Source organism: Perca fluviatilis, chromosome 23 (assembly GCF_010015445.1).
Source record: "Perca fluviatilis chromosome 23, GENO_Pfluv_1.0, whole genome shotgun sequence".
Lineage (NCBI taxonomy): Eukaryota > Metazoa > Chordata > Actinopteri > Perciformes > Percidae > Perca > Perca fluviatilis.
The window spans coordinates 4,961,174-4,984,788 of NC_053134.1; the positions used below are offsets into that span (position 1 = coordinate 4,961,174).

Consider the following 23,615-nt stretch of genomic DNA (forward strand, 5'->3'; position numbering starts at 1 on the left):
TGTAAAAGCTCACCACACACACACACACACACACACACACACGCTCTCTCTCACACACACACACACACACACACACACACACAGCTGATTGGTGTTGCAGTCAAAGCTGTTTTGACTTCTGTCTCGTTCAGTCTGTTTACAACTGGATCATTTGCATCCGTTAAAGGAGAAGTCAGGTTTAAAAAAAAAAAAAAAAAACTAATTTTCTATTAAAAGTCAAAGTAACATGCAGCTGAATGTGAAAGCAATTTCACAGCAGAAGGTTCAGGCTCGGTTACAGCGGCGTGTTTCTGTCCACGCCAGGGAACATACTATCTATCATTTTTGTATTTTACCCCATGAACAGGATTTAAAGTTCCATGCTGGCGTTTCGACATTCCTACACATGACGGGGAAGCAATGTTCAAGGCCCGCGCCCCTACAAGAGCCATCAAGGTGTCAGCAAATGAAGGAAGAAAGACGCTTAACGGGACATTCGGAAAAGGACCCTGGGTGATCGTCCTGTGTTTGTTTGACCCATCTATCTACCTACCTCCTTACGCGGGAATTGTGCAACCTTATATTTCGTCACCTTACTTCCTGCACTGCTCCGGTCATAACTACTACTACTGCCACTACAGGGCGATACCACTACAAATGTTGATCTAGGGCGTATTTTGCTGCTTGAACAACTGCGTCTGGGAGCGTTTCGGGGGGAGGACAGGCTCCACCAAAACAACCTCCACATCCTGCACTGATGCCATCTTTTCCTGTTACATCCTTGTCTGTTTACATTACAAAAAGATGTGTGGTCAAATGTGTCCCAGACCATCTCTGCGAGTGGATTTAGTCATCGATCACAATATCTCGGTGATCGTCTCCACCAGTATTTTGTGCTGTCCACTTGTGATCCGATCGCCAAGATTTAAAGCCAACTTTACGTTTTTTTTTGTTTAAGTAGTTCAATGTCCCTACCTGGTGGCAGATTTCGTGGACGACCACCATGGTCAGCTCCATCTGATAGGATGCCGACGACACTTCAGCGTCCAATAGGATCTTCTGCTCCACGAACACGCTCAGCCCCCAGTTCTCCATGGCGGCATAGGGATGTTTGGGCACCGCCAACAAGTCTGAAAAGCACACACAAAATGCATTATGGCTTTTCAACACACACTGAATGTGTTCTTCCATTATAACCCCAAACACACACACACAACAAAAAAAACACACACACACACACACACACACACACACACACACACACACACACACACACACACACACACACACACACACACACACACACACACACACACACATTCATCCAGTGAGATTTAAATAAAAAACTGACAGAATGACTGCTGGCATCAGAGCAGATCCCATTTTGGGTTAAAATTAAACTCATGAGTCATTTTAACAACCTGCCAAAGAATCCTTTTATGCCCACAACATGGATATATGGAGTCTTTGGACATAACTTTACATTTATTTGTATGAAAGAGAGAGGGCAGCAGGAAGAAAGACAGATGAGGAAAGACATGGAGAAAGAAATAGACTGAGTACAGAGAAGATGAAAAGAAGGAGAAATGGAAGAAGTCCTTTGAGCGAAGAAACTTTGAATAACAGTGGAGAGAGGAGCTGAAGAAGGAGTTTATACCTTTAGCAAATACGATTTATTAGAGCGGTAATTGCATGCCAAACCTCAGTTAAAGTAAAGTAACCTTGCCAGGCAAATAGTCAAGTGAAAGTCATCCACTGAAAGTTTCAGTGAAAGTCGTAAAGCACGTGGTACTGAGTGTCCTGAAAGGTAAGTTATATGACTTTGGTTCAGAGGTGTAATTTCTTTGACCTTTCAGGAACAAATTAAGCTGTTTTTTCAGTTTTCACTCCTGGATTGGTTCAGACTAAAATATCTCAACAACTATTCCAGAGATCAACATGACATACATTCATGTCCCCCAGAGGATGAATCCTACTGACTTTGGTGATCCTCTGGGCGCCACCATCTGGTTCACATTTGCAGTTTTTAGTAAAGTTCCTTAACTTGGGCGATTGTCATGAAATGTAATACCGACATTCATGATCCTCAGAGGATCATTTTGTTACCGACATTGGTGATCCACTGACTTTTCCTCTAGCACCCCCATTCACATTTGTTGTTGTGAATGAAATATCGCAACAACTATTGGATGGCTTGCCATGAAATTTGGTTCAGATGTTCATGTTCCCCTCAGGATGAATTGTAATTGTAAATCGTCAGCGAGTCTCTTGAGAGTTTTTCGCAAATTCCTGGATTACCATCTAGACACGACCGTTGTGAGCATGGTAACTTTATACCTGCTAAACATGCTGATGTTAGCAATTAGCTCAAAGTGCTGTTGTGCTTGAGTACCGTCTCACAGAGCTGCTAGCATGGCTGCAGACTCTTAGGGACCTATTTTAACATCTAAGCGCACGGCGTGAAGCGCATGGCGCAGGTGCGTTTAGGGCGTGTCCAAATCCACTTTTGCTAGTTTGATGGCGGAAAAAAGGGTCCGTGCGCTGGGCGCATGGTTCTAAATGGTTGTACTTAGTGTCTTCATTAATCATAGATGTGTTTTGGGCATAACATGTAATAAACCAATCAGAGTGTCATCTCCCATCCCCCATTTGTACCTTGGCACATTGCTATTATGATGGTGGATTTACACTAATATTTGCATTTGTAACATTCTGCATGTTTGTGTGCTGCTGCGCTTCCCTGTGTGTATGTAACAAGAATAGTGTGTGCACGCTGTGCATAAGCCTAGGCACATTTTACTAATTTGCTGTTAAAATAACAATGAAATGCTGCGCTATTGACTTTAGACCAGGTTTTTGTTGGTCAATGGCACGATCACGTCCCGCTTACTCAAGATAGCAATACGCCAAGAATTCACCTGAACACACCTCCCTGTAAGACCAGCCCATGGGTGCAAAGATGGGCGCAGGTGCATTTTCTATTTAAACGAAGTGGGCGATGGACGGGAAATTGACAAATGCGCCGCTCTTAAACTAGCAAAGACACATGCGTCGGGCTTTGCGCTGCGCCGGGTGCAAGATAGGGCCTATCAGTCTTGTTAGTAAAAGTTATTTTCTCAGATACATTTGGTAGGTTAGCTGTAGTTTACATGTTCTAGGACATATTTTATGAGAATGCTTTTTATGTGTCCACAGGTTTTCAACACACCCAGGTATACAAGCACTATGTTGATGAGACATTCTGAGCCTTAGTAATGTCAAAAAAGGATCCCATGATGCTTTGAGTGATACAGTTATTTGGTGTAATGTTGCCTGGAGTGAGCAAGTCAGCTGTGGGATGCACCTGAGCCCCAGTTTTGTTTTTAGCCTAAAGTTGTTTACATTTCTTTGGAGAATCTACACCACGCTGCATTGCCTGCTAGCATTTTCCTATTTCAATCCTTTCTCCTAAAAGTATATTTATACGCTGCTAATGTACAAGGACAAATAATGAGGAGTCTTAGTTTTTTTCAGAATAAAAGCTATGGTAAACCCACTGTATTCTACCTGCTCAGCAGCAAACAGCAGACAGGCACAGTTAGAGACTAGCTGGTGAACATACCATAATGGAGCATTTAACAGCTAGAGACAAATATTTCCTTCAAAAGTTGGTGGAGACCAAAAGCAGAGCTAAAACAGGAGGATAAAAAAAGTTAATGTAGACATTTGGCTGTATTCAGTGTAAAAGTTGAGGTGTTTAAAGTAAAAAGGGAAAATAAAAAGAGGAGGAGCAGGAAAGTGGTTTCTTTTCAAGCAAAGAAACTTGATTAAAAAGGCGAAGAAAGGGGGGAGGTGAGAAGGTGAGCTTTCTCACTATAACAGAAGTCTGATTGTTTTTCAGGAGAAAGGTGAAGAAGAAGTAGAGGTGTTTCTCTCCAGTAAATTGGGGGAAAAGAGTTCAGGTCCTCATTTAAATTTTAAATCACAATCTTCGGCATTTCACCTACAGGGACCTTCGTCAGTATTACAGGATCACATGCGGAGACAACAGGATATTCACTGGAGTCTAAAATTGAACAAACCAGACTCCTCGGTTGGCTGGAAGGTTTTTCTTTGGCTCAGTTTGATTCAAGTTTTCGCTCTTTCAACTGAATTTTCATTAAAAGGTACAGAACAGAAAAAGCACAAGGAGAGAAGAGGAGGAGAGAGAATATATATTCGGGAAAATTAAAAGCTCACAGACAGGACAAAATATACAGCAGGTGGTGCATTTATGATGGTTTAATGTTAGATATCTCAACAACTAGTGGCCAGGTCTTTATGAAATCTATTGAACACAGATTTTCTCAATCTGTTGTTAAAGAAACAAGTTGCACAACCCATTTTTTTGTTTCTTAAACTCCCGGCAGCACTTAAAGTCTCAGTTTGTACGTTTAGTTCCTCCACGTGGACCGCTGTCTGTTTGAAACTGTCAATCACCTGAGCGAACCATGACATCGCTGCAGTTTGACAGCTGTCAATCATCACATGATTCGTGTAGTGAGTCAAAACACACACAAACAGAAAACGCACACTGACAGTAAATGTAAAGCAGATAAAACACACACTGACTCAAATGTTTACACACACAAGTTTATTACACTAGAATGCCAGAAACACTCCTGCTGGGAGAACACACACACGCACACACACACACAAAACACACACACACACACACACACACACACACACACACACACACACACACACACACACACACACTATCAGCCTATCAGTCTATAAGCTGTGTCTTAGCAACTTTGCCTTTCATTTCTTTTTCTATCCATTCTCCCGCTGTACTCATAGCCTGGCAAACAGCTTACTTTGTGTGTGTGTGTGTGTGTGTGTGTGTGTGTGTGTGTGTGTGTGTGTGTGTGTGTGTGTGTGTGTGTTTATGTGTGTGTTAGGAAATACATTCAAAACTTAAAATTACAGACAACAGCAACGACAGCAGTGGATTTATACCAGACACATGCAGTATGATGTCATAGTTAAACTTCCGCTAATATTACATTATTGTTCCTGTTTGCTAAGCAGATATGATTTTGCAATTACAACTGCTTTAATTAGCTCTACTGCTGACACCATCAAATCAATAGCAGAAAAATAAACCAACGAGACCGAGAGTCTGCTGCAGGTATAATGTTTACCATGTTCGCCATCTTAGTTAAGCATGTTAGCACGCCTGCTAATTACCAGTAAACACAGCGTACAGCTGAGTCTGATGGGAGTGTCTTTAGAGGATCACCAGAGTTATTACAATTCATCCTGAGGGCAACATGAACCAAATTTGATGTCAAATCCATCCAACAGTTGTGGAGACATTTCACTCAAAAACAAAAAGAATGTCAGCCTTAATGTGACGCCAAAGGAAAAGTCAGAGGATCACCGACGTCAGTAGGATTCATCGTCTCGGCGTCCTGGATATCTGCACCAAATGTCACGGCAATCTATCTATGCTGAAATATTTCAGCCTGAGCCAAACGGCTCTGCTCTGGTACGGCTGCAGGAGAGTGAACAGAAACAGCCGGTTTACATGCACAGTAACCGGGGTATGGTCTTACCCCAGTTAAGTGAAGAACCGGGTTATGTCAGTTCTCCCCGTATACATGAGTGGGGAAGAACGGGATGAATTACGGGCGTAAGTCTACATCCGGTACAGTAGGTGGCGCTCTTCCAACTGGTCAGTATAAGGTTTTTTTCTTTTTTCGATTGACCTAGCTATGTTAAAATTACACCGACCGGCCATTCAGTTTGTAAAATGTAACAATTGAATGCTTCATTCCCACATTTTGTCACAGCGTAGGAAAGTACAGTGCTCTCGCCAGAAGCCTGACAACTTTGTTTGGCTCATTATCTGTAACGTTAAGGCTCCTTCCCTCCACTTCTTTGCCGAGACACAGCATTGACAGCCATGAAAATGTTGAGCCATCTCCCGGTGTCCGCTGCTTGGCAGGGATTTAAATAGATGGTTGCCGCTGCTGCTGCTGATCCAAGCACCGCTGTTTGGTTTTGTTGTAGCACAGCAACGGTATGACGGTCACAGGGATGACGGATTATTTCCGGGTCAAAAACCGCTCCAGCCGAGTAGGGAGGGGCAGTACGGAGCGTGCACGGACGTTTAAAACGATCTTACTCCAATTAAGCTGCATATATTCAATACCCCGGTTAAAGGAGTTCTCTAGGTCGGTTAACCCGGTTATGAGAACTCCGATTTTAACCATGGTAAGATGTATACGTGGCGTTTGAGAAACCGAGGTATTGCTTTAATCCGAATTGGGATTGTTTTTTTAAACGCACAGTGAGGCTGAAATCTAACAGTAACACTGGATTACATGCTGCGTCGTGAATCCCTCCCATGCAGCGTGGGAATGGCGGACTCTGCCACAAGCAATGAAAACCACAGAATAGAGATGTAGTTAATGAATGTAATGAATATCTTAAGGATTAGAACAGCTGACACAGCACCAACGTACGGAGCTCATAGTTACCACCTAAGTGATGGGAAACTGGAGCTTTATTGGCCGATTGTCCCAGTTTACCCCTGTCAAACAAGAGGGGTGAGACAATAATAGGGAGACACGGACAGAAAGAGAGAGAGAGAGAGAGAAGAGAGAGAGAGAGAGAGAGAGAGAGAGAGAGAGAGTGTGTCTAGTTGCCTGGAGACGTACAAACAGCTGCTACATACAGAAAACTCTCAACACACACTGTGTTTCTGAGTTCTGTCCCAGTTTTCCAGCTGCTGATGAAGAAGTGCAAAAAAACAAACAAGACACACACACACACACACAATAAAGACACACCACACACAAAAAGTGTGTGGTGTGCATATAATTATACTGAAGAAATTCATTTCTTCAGTCTGTTCTCTAATAGAGAGAGAGAGAGAGACTTAGAGCGAGAGAATCTACCTTGCTCGCCCTGCTAGTCTATATTAATCGTCAGTGCTAGAAGAAGTATTAACATAGATTTCAATAAAAGTAGTTATACAACAGTATCAACAGTTCCTCCCATCGAGTCCTGCTTTGGTTCACGGTTGTGATGTTGAAATTGGGAATTTCTGCCTTCAGTGCATCAGCTGTAGCAGGATATTAAAAAAAGTGGCCGCCTGAAGTTTGTCTGCCACCTTCCGAAATGTGCAGCTCCAACCAGTTAAATCAATTTACGTACCATATGCTTTGTTTGCTTGAACAGCAGGTATGTAAATTAATACAGATGTTTGTTTGCAGCGTAAACTGATCTGGTTCGGAACTTAAATACAAATGACGAGTTCTGGACTCAATATGTAAAAACTGATTCACATGACTTTGGTTTTGGTGTGGAAAAAGCCTCAGCAGCCCTGTTGAGATATCATTTGTCATATTTGGAGTGTCAAGCTGCTCAAACTGTTCACCGCTGATCCATCATCCGACCAGCAGCTGTCAGAGTGACAGCACAAACGGGCCTGTGTTGACATGCGAGTCCATTTTAGTAGTTTATAGGGACAGTGTGTAGGACAGAGACAAAGTGTCCTCTGTAGAAACAAGCAACCCATTCATCAAAAAACTCTTCTTCAAAACATGAGGAGTGGCGTTAGGGCTGAGCGATATGATCTACTTTTACTAAAAGCAGGATAAAGAAGTATAAGACAAGTGTGATAACCAGAATCTGTCTCTCATTGTTCTGATAGCGGCGTTAGGGCTGAGCGATATCATCTATTTTTACTAAAGTCATATTGTGATAACAGGAATCTGTGTCTTCTTGATCTACACATTTCTGTCGTCTAAATTAATAATTCCAAGTAAGCTGTATTAAAAACAGAGCTGTATAGTAACAAAGTAGAACTACTTCACTAATCTACTTAAGTACTAAAAGGGTGTATCTGTACTCTACTGGAGTATTATTTTTTTCTCCTACTTCCACTTTTACTTGAGTACATATTTTCGATGAATGAAATACTTTTACTCCGATACATTTTTTTTATGTGCTGCATCGATACTGGTTACTCTTGTGAATTCCTCACGCTACGGAGACCGTGTAGGTTACAGTGTGTGTAGTTACGCTTACGTTAGTTACGTACGCTAAAACGTAATTTATGTAAGATATTGTATTGTTTCTTTTCATTACGGTTGCCCGTTCAGAAGTCAGAGACGATGTAAGTTTGTACTCTATTTAGCTATTGTTGCAGCAGATGAAGCTAGCCCTGAGTTGTTTGAGTCTGCAGTGAGTCCTGAATGTTAACCCTTTGACCCTGTGATGTGAAGCTGATAGTTTATCTGGATGTTGCTAGCTTGCTAACTTTCCTGTTCATCACACGTTACTAGCTAGTGTTTGATATGTTTTTGGGGGCTTTAATCATTACTGTGCTGGAGAGGATGTTCATTTTACTTGCACAGTGTGGTAATTGTACATTATACATTGTTAATATTTGTCATTTTTAAAATATATTTAATATTTGTTAATTCCTTTGGCTACAGCCTTAGGCTAAACATTTGAAATAATATAAACAATATGATATTCAAACTTTTGACTGCTTTCTTTAATAACTAAATAACACAATACTTGTACTTTTACTTTCAGTACTTGAGTAAAAGATTTTAAAATAAACTACTTGCAATACTTAAGTACAAAAAATGTTGACTACTTTAGTGTGGTGCTTAAAGAGCACTTCAACTTCTACTCAAGTCACTTTTTTGATAGAGCACTTGTACTTTTACTCAAATATGCGCCTCTAGAACTTTATACACGTCTGATTAAAAACAAAAAGTAGGTATTTAAATAAGAACACAATTCATTGCCTTGATCGTTGTTATATTTGATTTTGCACACATTTTCTTTATAATGTCCTAGTATATCAATAATGTAAAACATCCTATTGTCGTAATAATGATTTCAATCATGTTGTCCAACTCTAGAAAACAGGACGAGTTTTTCAACTCAAAAATCAAAACTAGGAATAGTATTGTCTGTGTTTGGGCGGTCCAAGTGAACATCAGAGTCCTCCTTTTGACAGGCTCCAGTTTATGTCCTCCCATGATCCTTCATTTTGGATTAGGGCTGGACAATATGACGATGTTTATATCGTCAAAACGAAAATATCTACCATGTAAATCTTTCGATATCATTTATATTGCGAACAGCTGAACTGCGTTTCATTGACTTCATTTGGACGACGCTTCCCATTTTGATGTTTCAGGTTATGTTCATTTTGCACAAAAGTTATATATAAATCAGAAAATACCCATTACTTTTAATTTGTCAAGTATTTAATTCACACAGGAGTATACTGTATAAAAAAGTTTTTTTTTTTTCATGTAGTTTATTGAATTACCAGAAAACTATGCTATATCGTGATTTTTTTATTTTTTTATTTAACCTTTATTTATTCAGGGAAGGTTCACTGAGAGGCAGCCTCTCTTTTGCAGGAACGCCTTGATCACATTTACACAGTTCCACATTCATACCTGGAAGCTGCCCAGTACAACCCCAGTCTGATCTGCTGGCCACTGAGCAGCTCCACTGGAGCGGTTGGGGTTAAGGGCCTTGCTCAAGGGCACCTCAGTGGTGGTAATGAGGGAGGGACAAGCGCTGCTCTTTCACTTTCCCACCCACATTTTATCCTGTCGGTCTGGGGATTGAACCAACGACCTCCCTGTCAAAAGCTTGCTTCGCTAACCTTTAGGCCACCAATGCCCACACATATACACATATACATACATATACACACACACACATATATATATATATATATATATCTTTATTGAGATATGAACTGACCTATATTTAGGGCTGGATATGGAACTTCAATACTTTTAGGCACCGACCTAATTGCCTAGATAGTATCAAGTATTGAAAAAGTCCTCGTCATTCAATACCAAATTTCAATACCTCATCAGCTTCAGTGAGCCAAATCTAATAATGCATGTGATTGGCTGTGTAACGTTACACGTCCTAGAGGCATGCAGGAAAAAACGTTGCATTACGCACAGAGACGAGGCTCACGTGTGTGAGTTGTATGGCTTGACTACAGTGTGTGCCACACAGGTGTAAAGGGGCTGAAAAATAACCCAAAAGATTTGTACTGCAATGTGTAATGTTGTCATTTTGTTAAAATGGGTTTGATCCAATTGGTACTGAAAAAAGTTCAAGAACCGGTATGTAATTCATGGTAAAAAGGTCAGCACTGTGATGACGGCATGCGCAAATTCACATGTCAAAGTTCACCAAAGTGCAACTCAATGAAAGAAAATGTGTCTGGATTTACATTTTCCCCGCAAGCGACTTCACTGATCGTGACGATCCAATTGAAATGAATTGATTGCACCATTTTAAACAGGATGAAGAGCGTTAAACGCAGCACCAACCACCGATCAGCTCCGGCCCCTCTAACTGGTTCAAACTAATTTGAAAGAGTAGCCGACACGGGCACGGCTCACTAATCACAGCCAGGGGGAGGGGAAGCGTGACAGACAGTTTAACTGGCAGCTCAAGTAATGCATCTTGAAATAAATGAGTTACCGTGGAAACAGAATTCCAAAGCTGTGACACGCTCCATCCACGGTATCCAATCATGTGCCAGCCCTCTGCTCCCAGGCTGAACGTGATTGGCTGACAGCTCATTATCCACATGACTGAGGCTCAGGCAGCGGAACTGATTGGCTGGCTGGAGGGGGGGAATGTGATTGGTTTAACTTAAGGGGGAAATGCAAATCGGGCTGCTTGGTTTAAGGTGGAATATGGAAATTATACATTATACTCAAATGAAGTGAATGGTTTCATTTTACCGCAGAATGAAGCTTCAGGTGCACACCAACACGCACACGCACTACAAACTAAATTTGATTCTCTCTCGTCACTCTCGTTGGGATACTCTGGTGTTTTACCTGGATTCCGTTTCTGCCTGTAGCATCTCTTTTATTACTATGAATCTCTTTTATTATTATGAAACAAAAAGATGAGTTGCATTCTGGGAAGTGTAGGATCAGGTGTGTTTTGAAACTTGACCCATACTTGGGGACTAGAGGTTTAAAGAATTCTTCGGCCTCTGCCTCCCTGATTTTGAGTCCCCAAACGTTGTGAAAGTGTGACACTAAATCACTAGTACCTCTTTCGTAGCCCCTGAAAACCGGATTTTAAATCTTAAGTATTAATATTATATATCCAGGTCTAAATAAGCAATCATCAAGGTGATGAAATACAGAAATCACTCATTTGAAATAACACAAATTTTGGCTCCGTCAGCAATGACATTTTAATAAATTGTGAAGCTCTGCAGACATTAGATGCTTTAATAGTGCGCCGCCTTTTTCTACTCTTTAACCAATTTGTATTTTTGAGTTTGAGCATCCAATAGGAACCAAATATCACTATCATCTTTCATTTTTCTGCACATTTTTAAAGCTCTGAAACTTTTGACCAATATAACACTTTCTCAAATATGTACATGCACGTTCTGCGAGATAGACTAGAGTCATTTTGTTTGCTTTCCAGGCGGTGCATGAAATGATGAACGCAGTGGTCGTTATGGTAGATGCAAACTTTGTAGTCATCCTTCACAACTATCTGGGAACAGATTGACAGTGAATCACAACACTGCTAATGGGACATGCGGGCCAGGTGTGTCCATACCTATTGCAGCCTATTCATTCTCCACCTTAACGCCCGAGTACCTCTGGAGGGTTTACAAAGAAGTTTGGGATTCCAAAATGGCAGCATCCTTCTGCTGTGTTTGACAAGTCAGTGACACACAAACAACTATCCCTGCACTAATTGGCTGCATTAGACAACATAACACCACGTGCTATCTGGTGTGTGTGTGTGTGTGTGTGTGTGTGTGTGTGTGTGTGTGTGTGTGTGTGTGTGTGTGTGTGTCAGCAGTTAGCAGGCCGGCTGACTAATTATGTAGATAATGAATCTGTGTGGACAAAATTTTAGATTGGATCTCTGTCAGCTTAAGACCAAGACCCAGATCCAAAATTGGATTTTGTCTATATTGTTTATGTAGAAACAACAAGATAGCTTTATATAAGAAGATAATTGAGGAGGTGGCTGTCGAGACAACCGTCTCTTCTAAAAATACTGCTAATTTGCGTTGTCAAATATGTTTTTTTGGGCGGAAATTGCTGTTTGGATTCGCTCACTGGCACGTCTCAGGAAGCTTTACTCGCATTCATATTTAGCGACTTCTCATCTCACAATTCATGTGCAATGCCAGCGTTTTCTTCCGCTGCAAAAGAGTCATGACTTTTCGGCAGAAGACAAGCAGAAGAAAAGTATTCTGAAAAAGATAAACCTTTATGACTCGAGTCAGAGTTTCCGTTTTTCACCATCTTTCCCTGACCTTGTGTGCTTTGACTCGTCTACACAGGAACCGTGAAAATGTGAAGTGCAAAACCACGAGCAGCGTTGCATCATTTGACGTGCGCCCAGAGCACACAGCGGACACATCGTGCACACAGAGGAAGTCCACACACAATCATACGCCAATCAAAAACTGCAGCTTTCTGAGACAATGCTGGAAATAATGACAGCGGTATACCAAAACAAGTCGGGTCAACTTGGGATGTTGAGTCCAAGGTTGTGGTAAAAAGAAAAGATGGTAAACTCCCCCGCTCAGCTACCCTATCCTCCACCAGGGCCGTGATGGAAGGAAGGATGGATATTTTTATGACATAAAAAGGATGTCATCCGGGCGGAGCTATGTTTCCTACAAACGTTGGCTGAGAACTCGACCTGATGCAGATGGTGCTTCCTCTCTGTGGAGGGAAAGACCATCTGAAAGTTTAATGACGAACTCCCGGTCTTAATGGAATTTATTTTTGTTGCTATTGCTTGAGTAAAAGGATCGGAGTATTTTCCCACCTCGGCTCGCTGTCTTGTTTTTCTTTCCTTCGCTCAGCATTTCGAGGCAGGACCGAGGAGCCTGTCTCCACCACACGCACACAAACAAGCACACGCACAAGCACGCACATCACAGAATCATTCACCCTCGGTTCAATTCACAAAAGGAGTGTGCAGCTTTTGCGGCCACTAAACCCAGTGCATTCTCACTCCCAGCTTTTCAAAAAAGCGACGCTTGGTGTCTTTGGCATTTGTTACTGACGCAGAACGTCGCCTTTAGCGTCTAGCCCTTTTGCGTTATATTTAGATGCTCCGGGTCGGGACTCTTGGAGTCACTTTTTGACGCTCTGGGTCGGGACGTACGTCTAACTGACGGCACAAGAAGGAGACAGTTAGGTTTAGGAGAGGATGGTGGGTGGGGTTCCTGTGTTGTTTGACCCATCCACCACCCCACCCAACCGGGTCTTTTCGGTCTTTTCATCCTTGCCAAAGGGTGATTTCTGCGTTGCTATCTGACGCTGAGAGCCACTGCTGCGAAACTTTATGGGTGTGTTTGCACGTTATATCGGTTGTGAACCGGACCTTAAGACGGGGAAGATAGCGTTGCAAGCGATGCACAGTTCATGGTGCTATCAGCCACTGCAATCCATCTGACTTTTGTCTCCGTTTCCCAGCTTCCTCCCTCTCTCCCGCTCTTCCTCTCTGCGGTCGAGCTCCACTTGTCCACCAATTATCTTTAGCTCGTTCAGATAAGAGGTGCTCCATTTTGAACAGACACAAGAAGAGAGAACAGGGGAGAGTCTTTGAATGTTAAAACGCCTTCATAGCTACCAGACAACCTGCATCTGCACAGAGAGGGGGAGGGAGAGAGAGGGAGGGAGGGAGAGAGAGAGAGAGAGAGAGAGAGAGAGAGAGAGAGAGAGAGAGACCAACCTAGAGCACGCAAAACAGTAGGTGCTGCTGGAGACTGAAATGTTCATTACACCCTATAATATGAAAGTGCTGTACAGAATAAATTACACAGTGATGGTTCAGCTATTCTTACAAGTGGAGCTTAAAATGTCGAGTTTGTCCTGAGGGTGGTGTTAAAGGAAAGGCCATGAGGCTGTTAAATATTATCAAAGGGGTTTAACTTCAGGGGAGGAGGAATGTGCTCAACACATGTCAACAGATGGTCAAAGTATGGGGACACCCTATGTATGACAGAAATGGTGGTGAAAACCTATGGATGAAAGACAACTTCTTTTCTTCTTTTTGTAGCGGAAAAGGTTAAAGGACTAAAGCCGTGGTTATATTCCGTTTGGACCTGGCAGTACCCCGAGCTCAAACTCCAACATGGCTGCTCCGTGCATCAACAGTGGCGAAAGCTGTAGTAACGTACAGTTATTAGCACTTCTGTCTTATTTGTGTCTCACTAAATCAGTCGTACACACAGTTCTGTCCAACTTCTATCTGTGGACATGTATTGTTATCAACTAGTATTGCTATCAATGGCTAACCTGGCTAGAGCTAACCCCTACAATGAAAAATCTGACTTGTAAATGGAACGCATTCAACTCGGGTGTGACGTCCTTCCCAGCTCTGGCTTCTGAATTTTAAAAAGGTAAATGGAACGCAATATTACACTTGTCTTTTCAATTCGACTTCAGTCATCCGATCATGCCAGGACGCATCAACTGTCACCTCTGAACGGTCCGAGATTGGATCTTGCTCACATTCGGATCCGATCAGCCAGACCACATTCAGAGGTGGCCTGGCTGCATTGAGTTTGGATCTCAGTGAGGTGTGGACAGCTTGTCAAACGTAGGTCTCGAGTCTTGTTCCACACGGGAGCTTCTTTTTCCCCAAGCAAGAGCAAAGGAAAGAGATCCAAAGATGGAGGGAAACCGGGGCTGGAGCACAGCTGAGACCCGCTGTCCACCACTACTATTACATTATTTACTAATTTTTAGTGTTAGGGATTAGTGTTTTAGGAACCTTGCGGTGTTGTTTGTTCAATAACATCTATGTATGTATGTTGTATGTCTGAATGTATGTTTGTAACGGTAATGGCAGCAGCAATGGGGGTTGGCCCAAGCAAATATTTGTGCATTGTCGAATAATAAAGTTCATCTTATCATCTGTCTTACAGCACATGTGGTCACTGTGGTGGCTGTCTCCGCTGCTCTCTCCCATACACTGTAAAAAAATAATGGACGTAGCATCCGTGATGTCACCCATTGATCTGTGCCTTTTTTAAGCCTTGAGTTTGGCAATTTGGCGGTCGCCATCTTTGTCTTTTGAAACCGGACGTGACAAATTTTGGACGAGAGTGTGAAGCTTGGGAGGATGAGGAGGCCAAGCCAGTGTTGTTTATGGATGAAATGGTGCTGTGCTAAGCTAAAGGCTAAAGGCTAAATGTTGCTGATTTTCAACCCTTCTGACGCGAGTCAACTAGTTGAGATTTAATGATTTATAAAATATCAGGAAATCGTAACAAAATAAAGCAAAATAAGTCTACGACATTGTGTGGTATCTGACTAACATTTTGTCTCTCCTTTGGGTCAAACTCCAAAACACTGAATCCTACATCTCCCATAATGCAACTGGATTTAGTATCAATTCATTCATTCATGTCATACCAACGGTCACATCTTTCGAACTCCACACCTGCAGTTTGTAACACAGGCTTTCTGTTTTTAAATTTGTAGCCAGTAAATTAAAATTAAATTGCGTGTTTTGTTCAACTAAGAGTCCAAATGATTAGAAATAGAAACATGTAGGGTTTGCTAACATTTCAAATGCTGAAAACAACAAATATTTGCAACTTTTGCTTGATAAAACTTTTTTTGGCACATGACTTGTGTTTCATTGATCATATGTCTTCTTTCAGTGACTAGATGTAGGAGAATCAATGCAAGCACTCTGCTTATTATTTCACCACGCAAACCTGTCGGAATTTCTACAGCAGGTCTGAAGGTCCAAATGATCGAACTTGTTTCAGCTCGGTGACAAGCTGCAGCAGCAAAGTGCTTCATTTCTAGAAAAGAGAAGCCGTCAGTGCGGTGGCGCTCTGCATGAAGGGACTGCAAAACATATTAATAAGGTGTCGGCTGAGTGAGTAGTGAACGTGTCCTTTAACCCACTACGAGGCCAGACAGCTACAGACTACAAAAGGTCCCCACCCACCCACCCACACACACACACACACACACACACACACACACACACACACACACACACAGCAGTTAAATCAATTAAAATCGAATCAAATCAGACAAAAAAATTGATAAAATCAGTTACAAATGACAAGAAATGATTAGATAAACAGTAATTATACAGTAATAAGTTGCCCTAAAGGAAACATTTAGCTAATTATATAGCGTGTAAACACAAGTACACACACACACACACACACACACACACACACACACACACACACACACACACACACACACACACACACACACACACACACACACACACACACAGATGTGATGGTGAAGATGTTGAGCTGTCGGTCATGACACAAACGGAATCTCTCTCTCTCTGTCTCGCTGCACAAGTGGAAAAACTATCTGTCTGTGTGCAGAGGAGACTCAGAGGACAGTGACCATCAGATCGCCCCGGGACTGGCTGATTGGCTTGGCTAACTGCCATGCCCCGGCCAATCAGAGGCCTTTGATTTCCCCACAGCGATAAAAGCTGAAAAACATTTTTTCACAGCCGAGCGGCGACGACCTTTAAACTAAAGTATCACAACACACCTGGAAACGTTTGATTAGAGTTTATCAATGAGCTGGTTAATCTCATTAGTGGCCCGCGCCGTTGGAAATGTTATTTTTAGAAGTTCTGCTGCAGGACGTGATACTGCAGTGACTTCCTGTTTACACTGTAGATTGGTTTCTGATTGGACGACAAGAGATGTATCTATCTGTATGTGATCTGTCAATCATTGTGGGACTGCAGTCATAATATAATCATATATTACATGTTTTGATGTGGTATATTTGTGTGTGTGTGTGTGTGTGTGTGTGTGTGTGTGTGTGTGTGAGAGAGAGAGAGAGACGGAAAGGTGTGTCAGATGTTTGTCGGGTGACCATACAGATGTTTTTTTTAGTTTGTGTTTTTAATGTTAGCTGTAGAATATTTTCTGTGTGAACAGACAATAGAGTTTTATCTTATCTGCTTTTTATTCATTACTTTTGCCGCCTACCCTCTCTTTGTATCTGTAAGATTATTATGTACTCCATTTCCAATGTTTAATATCCGACCTTCTAGCAACACAATGGAGTGATGAGGTGGAAGGGTATTACTTCGACCTTTAAATTTAGCACAAATTTTAAATACATTTCCGGGGCGTTTACCATCTTATTTTAGCAACATGCCTGCTAATTAGCAGTAAACACAGCATACAGCTGAAGCAGACAGGAATGTCATTATAGGATTGCTATTAGTTTTGGTGAAGAATGTCATTATAGGATTGCTATTAGTTTTGGTGAAGAATGTCATTATAGGATTGCTATTAGTTTTGATGGAAGAAAGCGCATATTAATACGTGTTTTCACCGACTGCCTTTATGCAAATATTAGTTTATAAAGATGAACAGCTGCTGGAGCTAATTCACCAATCGGAAGCCATTAAAGGTCCCCTGACATGGTGCTCTTTGGATGCCTTTATATAGGCCTTAGTGGTCCCATAATACTGTATCTGAAGTCTCTTTTATATAGACCTTAGTGGTCCCCTAATACTGTATCTGAAGTCTCTTTTATATAGACCTTAGTGGTCCCATAATACTGTATCTGAAGTCTCTTTTATATAGACCTTAGTGGTCCCCTAATACTGTATCTGAAGTCTCTTTTATATAGACCTTAGTGGTCCCCTAATACTGTATCTGAAGTCTCTTTTATATAGACCTTAGTGGTCCCCTAATACTGTATCTGAAGTCTCTTTTATATAGACCTTAGTGGTCCCCTAATACTATATCTGAAGTCTCTTTCCCGAAATTCAGCCTTGGTGCAGAATTACAGCCACTAGAGCCCACAATGAGCTTTCCTTAGGATGTGCCATTTCTGTGTCTGTAGCTATTGAGGAGAGGGGGGGCAAGGTGGAGGGTGGGGGTGTGGCCTTGACCAGCTGCCAATTTGCTTGTTTGAAAGCCATGATGTCTCTCTCTCATGGGTGGGCCAAATTCTCTGGGCGGGCAAAGCAGAGAAAGGGGAAGTAACCTTGTTTCTTATGACCTCATGCCATGGGACCTTTAAACCATCGCAGATGAAGAGGGTGGGATGAGAGGACGTCATTAAATGAAAAATAAAGTAAAACAATGTGGAAATGTTGATTCATGATTTATTAGCTGAGTCTGTTGCCGTTTAACTTTGTTGCGTTTTCCTTTTATCGATACACAAACATTTCCACGTCAGACGAGAAAATTGAAAATGTGCATAAAAACATGGATGGAAACACTTATTTATACCATTTATGGACATTCTTTATACCCAGTGTGGTTTATTGTCTTTAATTGTCTTTTTAATTTACTTTTTAAATGGTGGTTATATAGTAAAATGTAAATGAGGACGGCCATTCTGAGGCAGGAAGTGAAGTAAGGACACCCAAGGCAGCAGTTTGAGGACTATTATCTTTAACGCTCTCCGTGGGCTCGGAGCAGATGACTCAACAGAGAAGCTGATGTTGCTTGACACCCATTATCACCAGTAGACAGCTGTCAATTTACTGCTCTCAAGTAACAAGAAAATTAACTATTATTTTGAGCCCGGGTTAGCTCAGTTGGTAGAGCAGGCGCACATACAGGTTTACTCCTTTTTACTTCTTTTTTTATTTTTTATTATTATATTAATATATTATTATTATATACTATTATTTTCCCCGGTGTGGTTGCCATGCTCACATTGAGCGGAGAAGTTGAATGTTTACATTTGGAACAGCAGCGTGGCTGTTTGAATGCTGCTTCCATCACATCAGATCTCCAGCTGACAGCGACGAGTCATGCAATGAGGTTGTTAGCGGTGGATGACATCATCGCCGTCTCCGTCAGCGGAGTGAATCTCATTAACTGGCAGATGGGCTGTTCATGTAACATCTTTACTCTGCCTTTTATTCCGTTTTCACTCGTATTTCTCCATCTGTTTTGTTTATCTGCTCATTTTCTTTTTCTCTTCTTCTGTCTCTTTTATTCATCTCTTCTGTTGTCTCCGTCTGTTCATTTCCCTTTACATTTTGTCACACAAATCACTCTTTCGCTCCGCCATCTGTTTCCTGTGTCACGCTTCCTGCTCCACCGACTGCCTGCGTTTCGGCTGACCCAGCATCAGTCTTTGTGGGGTTTTAGCGTCAGATTGACCCAGTGTAAACTCAGCATCAAGCTGGTGTTGTGAGTCCGTTAGGTGTCAGATTAGGTGTTAGATTGCACATCTACAGAGTTCTGGCTCAGAGCCGCTTGGGTGAGTTCCGGGAAGGTACGAGCACACAGAGGGTGTCACTGCAACGTTACTCTGATTCACGGCTTTGTCCTAGGCGCTCCCTCTTTTCAGTCACTCTCTCGCTCCACCGTACGTGCTTGCAGGCGCACGTTGAGCTCCCGTTAACAGTTTGTAACAGAAATAAAATGGATTATGGATCATTTTATTGTAGCTGACTGTACAAGATGATTTCGCAATTGGCTGTAGAAACAGGTGACGTCTCTCACGTTCCAGAACCAGCCTCTGGAGACTTTAACAGCTGGGCCGCAGCCACACCATCAGCTGGTTGGAGTCGAGCTGAGACGGGCCGGCTCAGACCGCTGAAACTTTTCCCTGCGACGTTCTAAAACAGTTTTGTCTCGTCGCAAATCTTTGGTCTGAACTGGGCTTAACAGCACCTGGAGGATGCTCCACACCCTCATATTCTCCACGTGTGTTCACACACAGCACATGGTCATTCTGAATCTCAATATCATAATGTTACTTTTGCTGTTTCTGTCTACGTATGACATCTATTGCATGTCTACTCCTTGGTGGCTAAGGGCAGTGATGGAAAGTAACTAAGTACATTTACTCAGGTCCTGTACTTAAAGGTGCCCTGCCACACGTATTTCATTACTTTGTGGTAATGTCTGAAGTTCTACCATGGACTCTAACATTTTTTGGGGAAAAAATGCCCTTGTTACCTTGTTTAAGACATTCTAGGGTGGTATAGAAAGCCTGCAGGAAGACTCAGCTCGATTTCTGCCAGTTCTCATTAATATTCAACAAGCTAAGCTGTTTGAATCTGAGTGGCTAACAGCTAGCCAATGAGAGCCTGGCTGTCAGAATCCTTTACCCAGCCCAACTGGGCGAGCTAATGAATAGTAATGAGCTCAGGCAACATGATGTCAGACTGACCAGCTTTTGTAATTGGTCTGATTTATCTGCTTATTTCAGTGGCTAGAGCTGACAGAGGAGGCAGCAGTTAATTTTCACATTCACCACATAATAACACACACACACACACACACACACACACACACACACACACACACACACACACACACACACACACACACACACACACACACACACACACACACACACACACACACATGGACCTAACAGATTTCAAAAAATGCAAGTAAAAACGGTTTTGTATGGCAGGGCACCTTTAAGTACAACGTTGAGGTACTTGCACTTTGCAGATTCAGATTAATAATACAAATATTAATCAGCAAATTAATTATGATGTATTATCATAAAAAAGAATGTACACTTTATTATTGCTGCAAGGGGAAAGCCAACTTTTTCACTCTGTTCTACATGAATGCATCAATAATTATCCCAAAAAGCGCAATGAGCCTGTTTTCATTGAAATTAATGGGGTGCCACCCTGAAACACAGTATCCAATTCTCTTAATGAATACATCCATGTTCATCCTACCTGGGCAGAACAGCCATCAAGTACAACACAAGAAAAAACTTTCAGCACCGGACAGCTCCTCAGAAACTCACTGTGGTTAATGACAAAGTGTTTATATTTAATATTAATAATAATGGCATTATTATGGTGGCTGGTGCTCGTTAACATTCCTGCCAACAGCTCTGACAGAGGAATTGTGATTTATTTGCCCCAGTATAAAAATAATGACGCCGGTTAGTGAGTGTAGCCGAGCTGGCGGTTTTTAATACTAGTCGGTTGCTATGGTTACACTTATGAAGAGGTTCATAATGTGTAAATAGGTTTCTAGATATGGTTACAAATCGACACTTATTAGAATTCCTGTCAGCCAATTACAATGTGAGGTTGGAGCCAATAGTGCGCTCAGCATGACAATGGTCACGTTTAGAAAGAGACAGACAGGCGGACAGAGAGACAGGCGGTCTGAGAGACAGATGCAGGTAGACAGAATCATGAAATGATGTACGGTTCCTTATATTCTAATGAAGTCTATGCAAACAGCCTCTGTAGTAATAAATTATCCACTTCAAACAAAAACACTGCAGGGAGACAGAGAGAGCTAATACAGATGATTAATTAGCCGGGTTCAAACACACACACGGGCACACACACACACACACACACACACACACAAACACGTTAATCTAGTAATTAAGCTCAAAATGTCATTTGGCTTTGTTGTGTTTTTTTATTAAACTCTTTCATTTTTTGCTTAAATGTAAGTATGGACTCGGGATCCCCCCCCCCAAAAAAACACCTGCAAGCAATATAAACGCAAGTTTTGGAGGGGACTCATGAAAAGTGATAAAAAAAATGTATTATGCATTATTTCTTATGAATAATAACATTTCTACTACGTATATCATTTAAGAGATAAAAAATGAAATACAACCATAGCTCACGTTTTCACTGAGCCACAGGAGTCACTGTCTTTAATTAGTCACAATCTGTTAACGTGATTTTGATTCCTCTAATGATATAACATTTGAGTTCTATGTGTAGACTGAAAATATCTTCTTTTCAGAACGCTGAGATATTTGGTGCCAGTGGTATGTTTGGGAGTAGTTTTTCCTGCTGTATTTTATTATTTGAGCTGCACACTCTTATGTTGTGTACAACGGCATAGATGTGGCAGTGCATATTACCTAAGTAAAGTATCTTAAGCGTGGCATTAGTGGTATTTTCTGATTCAAAACTTCCATTGGAAATCTGCCGTTTGAAGCCTGAGTGGAGTCAACATCCGTCGTGGACTATAAAAAGATCAGTCATCACTGCTGTACAATTGTCACATTAACTATGATTTAATACATTTAATACTCTTCAAAATTAAGTAGAACATTATATTGTTGAAGGAAATGTGTAAGTATCATAAGCCTTATTTATATATATATATATATATATATATATATATATATATAAAAACTTATGTAGAACTTCCATTTTAAATCTGCCGTTTGAAGCCTAAGTGGAGCCAACATCCAGCTTGGACTATTAAGATGTTTTCCTTGCTGTATAATAACAAGATTAGCTATGATTTAATACACTTACACAGTTAAGTATAGCATTATCTTTAATTAAATGTTTGATTACCTTAAGTTCCTAAAATTACATTTGAAATCTGCCGTTTGAACAATGAGTGGAGCCAACATCCAGCTTAGAGTATAAAATGATGCCCTCAATACTGTACCGTTTGAGGATTAACTGTGACTGAATACACCAATTCAAAAAATCTGCCGTTTGAATCCTTGACATTCATGTTGGACAATAATAGGTCATCAGGGTGTGCATAATTATACAATTAACTATGATTTAATAAAGTGAAGTAGAACATTATATTGTTAAAGCAAATGTGTACGCACCATAAGTCTTGTTTTCTAATGAAAAACCTAATGCAAAACCTCCACTGAAAATCTGCCATTTAAAAGTACAATGAGCTTTTATGGGCCAGGTTGGGCCACAAAAAGATGTCATCACTGCTGCACAATTATAAGATTAACCTTGATTTAATCCACTTATAAAGCTAATCCTCCTTCGTCCAAACAGCCTTCAGGCTGATAATCATGCTCATTATGAGGATGTCAGTATTCAGCTGATGTGCTGTCCACCGGTGTGTACGTAGCTCCAGGCTGAACCAGTTCTGTCTTTAATAGCATAAATGTGAACATGTTAACCGAGGTGAACCACCAAACCTCAGAAACAAGCCTGGAGACTAGGAAACACCAGCTGCTCTTTACTATCTATTAGTCTTTATTTACAGGAATGAAATACAGTCCACAGTCCCAAGTGCAACCTAGAGCGTTTTTTTAGTCAGTGCACAGCAGTTGGGCTGAACACTATTATTAGGAAATTTTGGGACTTAAAGCATTTCTAATATTTATTGCGGATGATTAGTACACCAGTAAAGAGCATTTTTTCAATCCAAGACTCTCAGATACCACTACAATTAGTTCTTTCTACAAATACACCACAAATCAGGCCAGACAACCACAATCGACAAAGAAGTCTTCTTTCTATGGCACCGTAATTACCCACAATACAACTTGACAACCGATAGGGTTTTTGTGCCTAAACCACACTGCGACTGTTTCACAACGTTAATGACATGTATCAAACCGTAACCGTTACGGAGGGATATGAGGATGGAAAATGCTCATGTGGTTCGTATTTCTTGCCACGCTAGGGTCATTAATTTATAAAAAGCTCCTATGGGTCGTATTAGATGGTAAACAACCTATATCGTCGTATGGTTTGGAGTACTTATTGTGATACTCTTATCTTAGTCTCGCATTGGCTAGTCTCGCTTTGGCAGACCCTCCTCCAAAGTGCGCTGAAGGAGGGTCTGGCTAGTCCACACAGCATTTGGGGATGGGAGGAAAACGTGCTCTGGTTTAATG

At 41.4% G+C, this 23,615-nt stretch overlaps 1 protein-coding gene across 5 annotated transcripts in view; it reads right to left on the reverse strand.

Annotated features, from left to right (window-relative positions):
• LOC120553207 (thyrotropin-releasing hormone-degrading ectoenzyme-like) overlaps positions 1–23,615 on the reverse strand; it is a 265,616-nt gene that overhangs the window by 134,321 nt on the left and 107,680 nt on the right. For all 5 annotated transcript variants that reach the window (XM_039791371.1, XM_039791372.1, XM_039791373.1 and 2 more), the window contains one exon: positions 955–1,109. In XM_039791371.1, the coding sequence (XP_039647305.1) occupies positions 955–1,109 (155 nt within the window). The remainder of the gene's footprint in view (positions 1–954; positions 1,110–23,615) is intronic.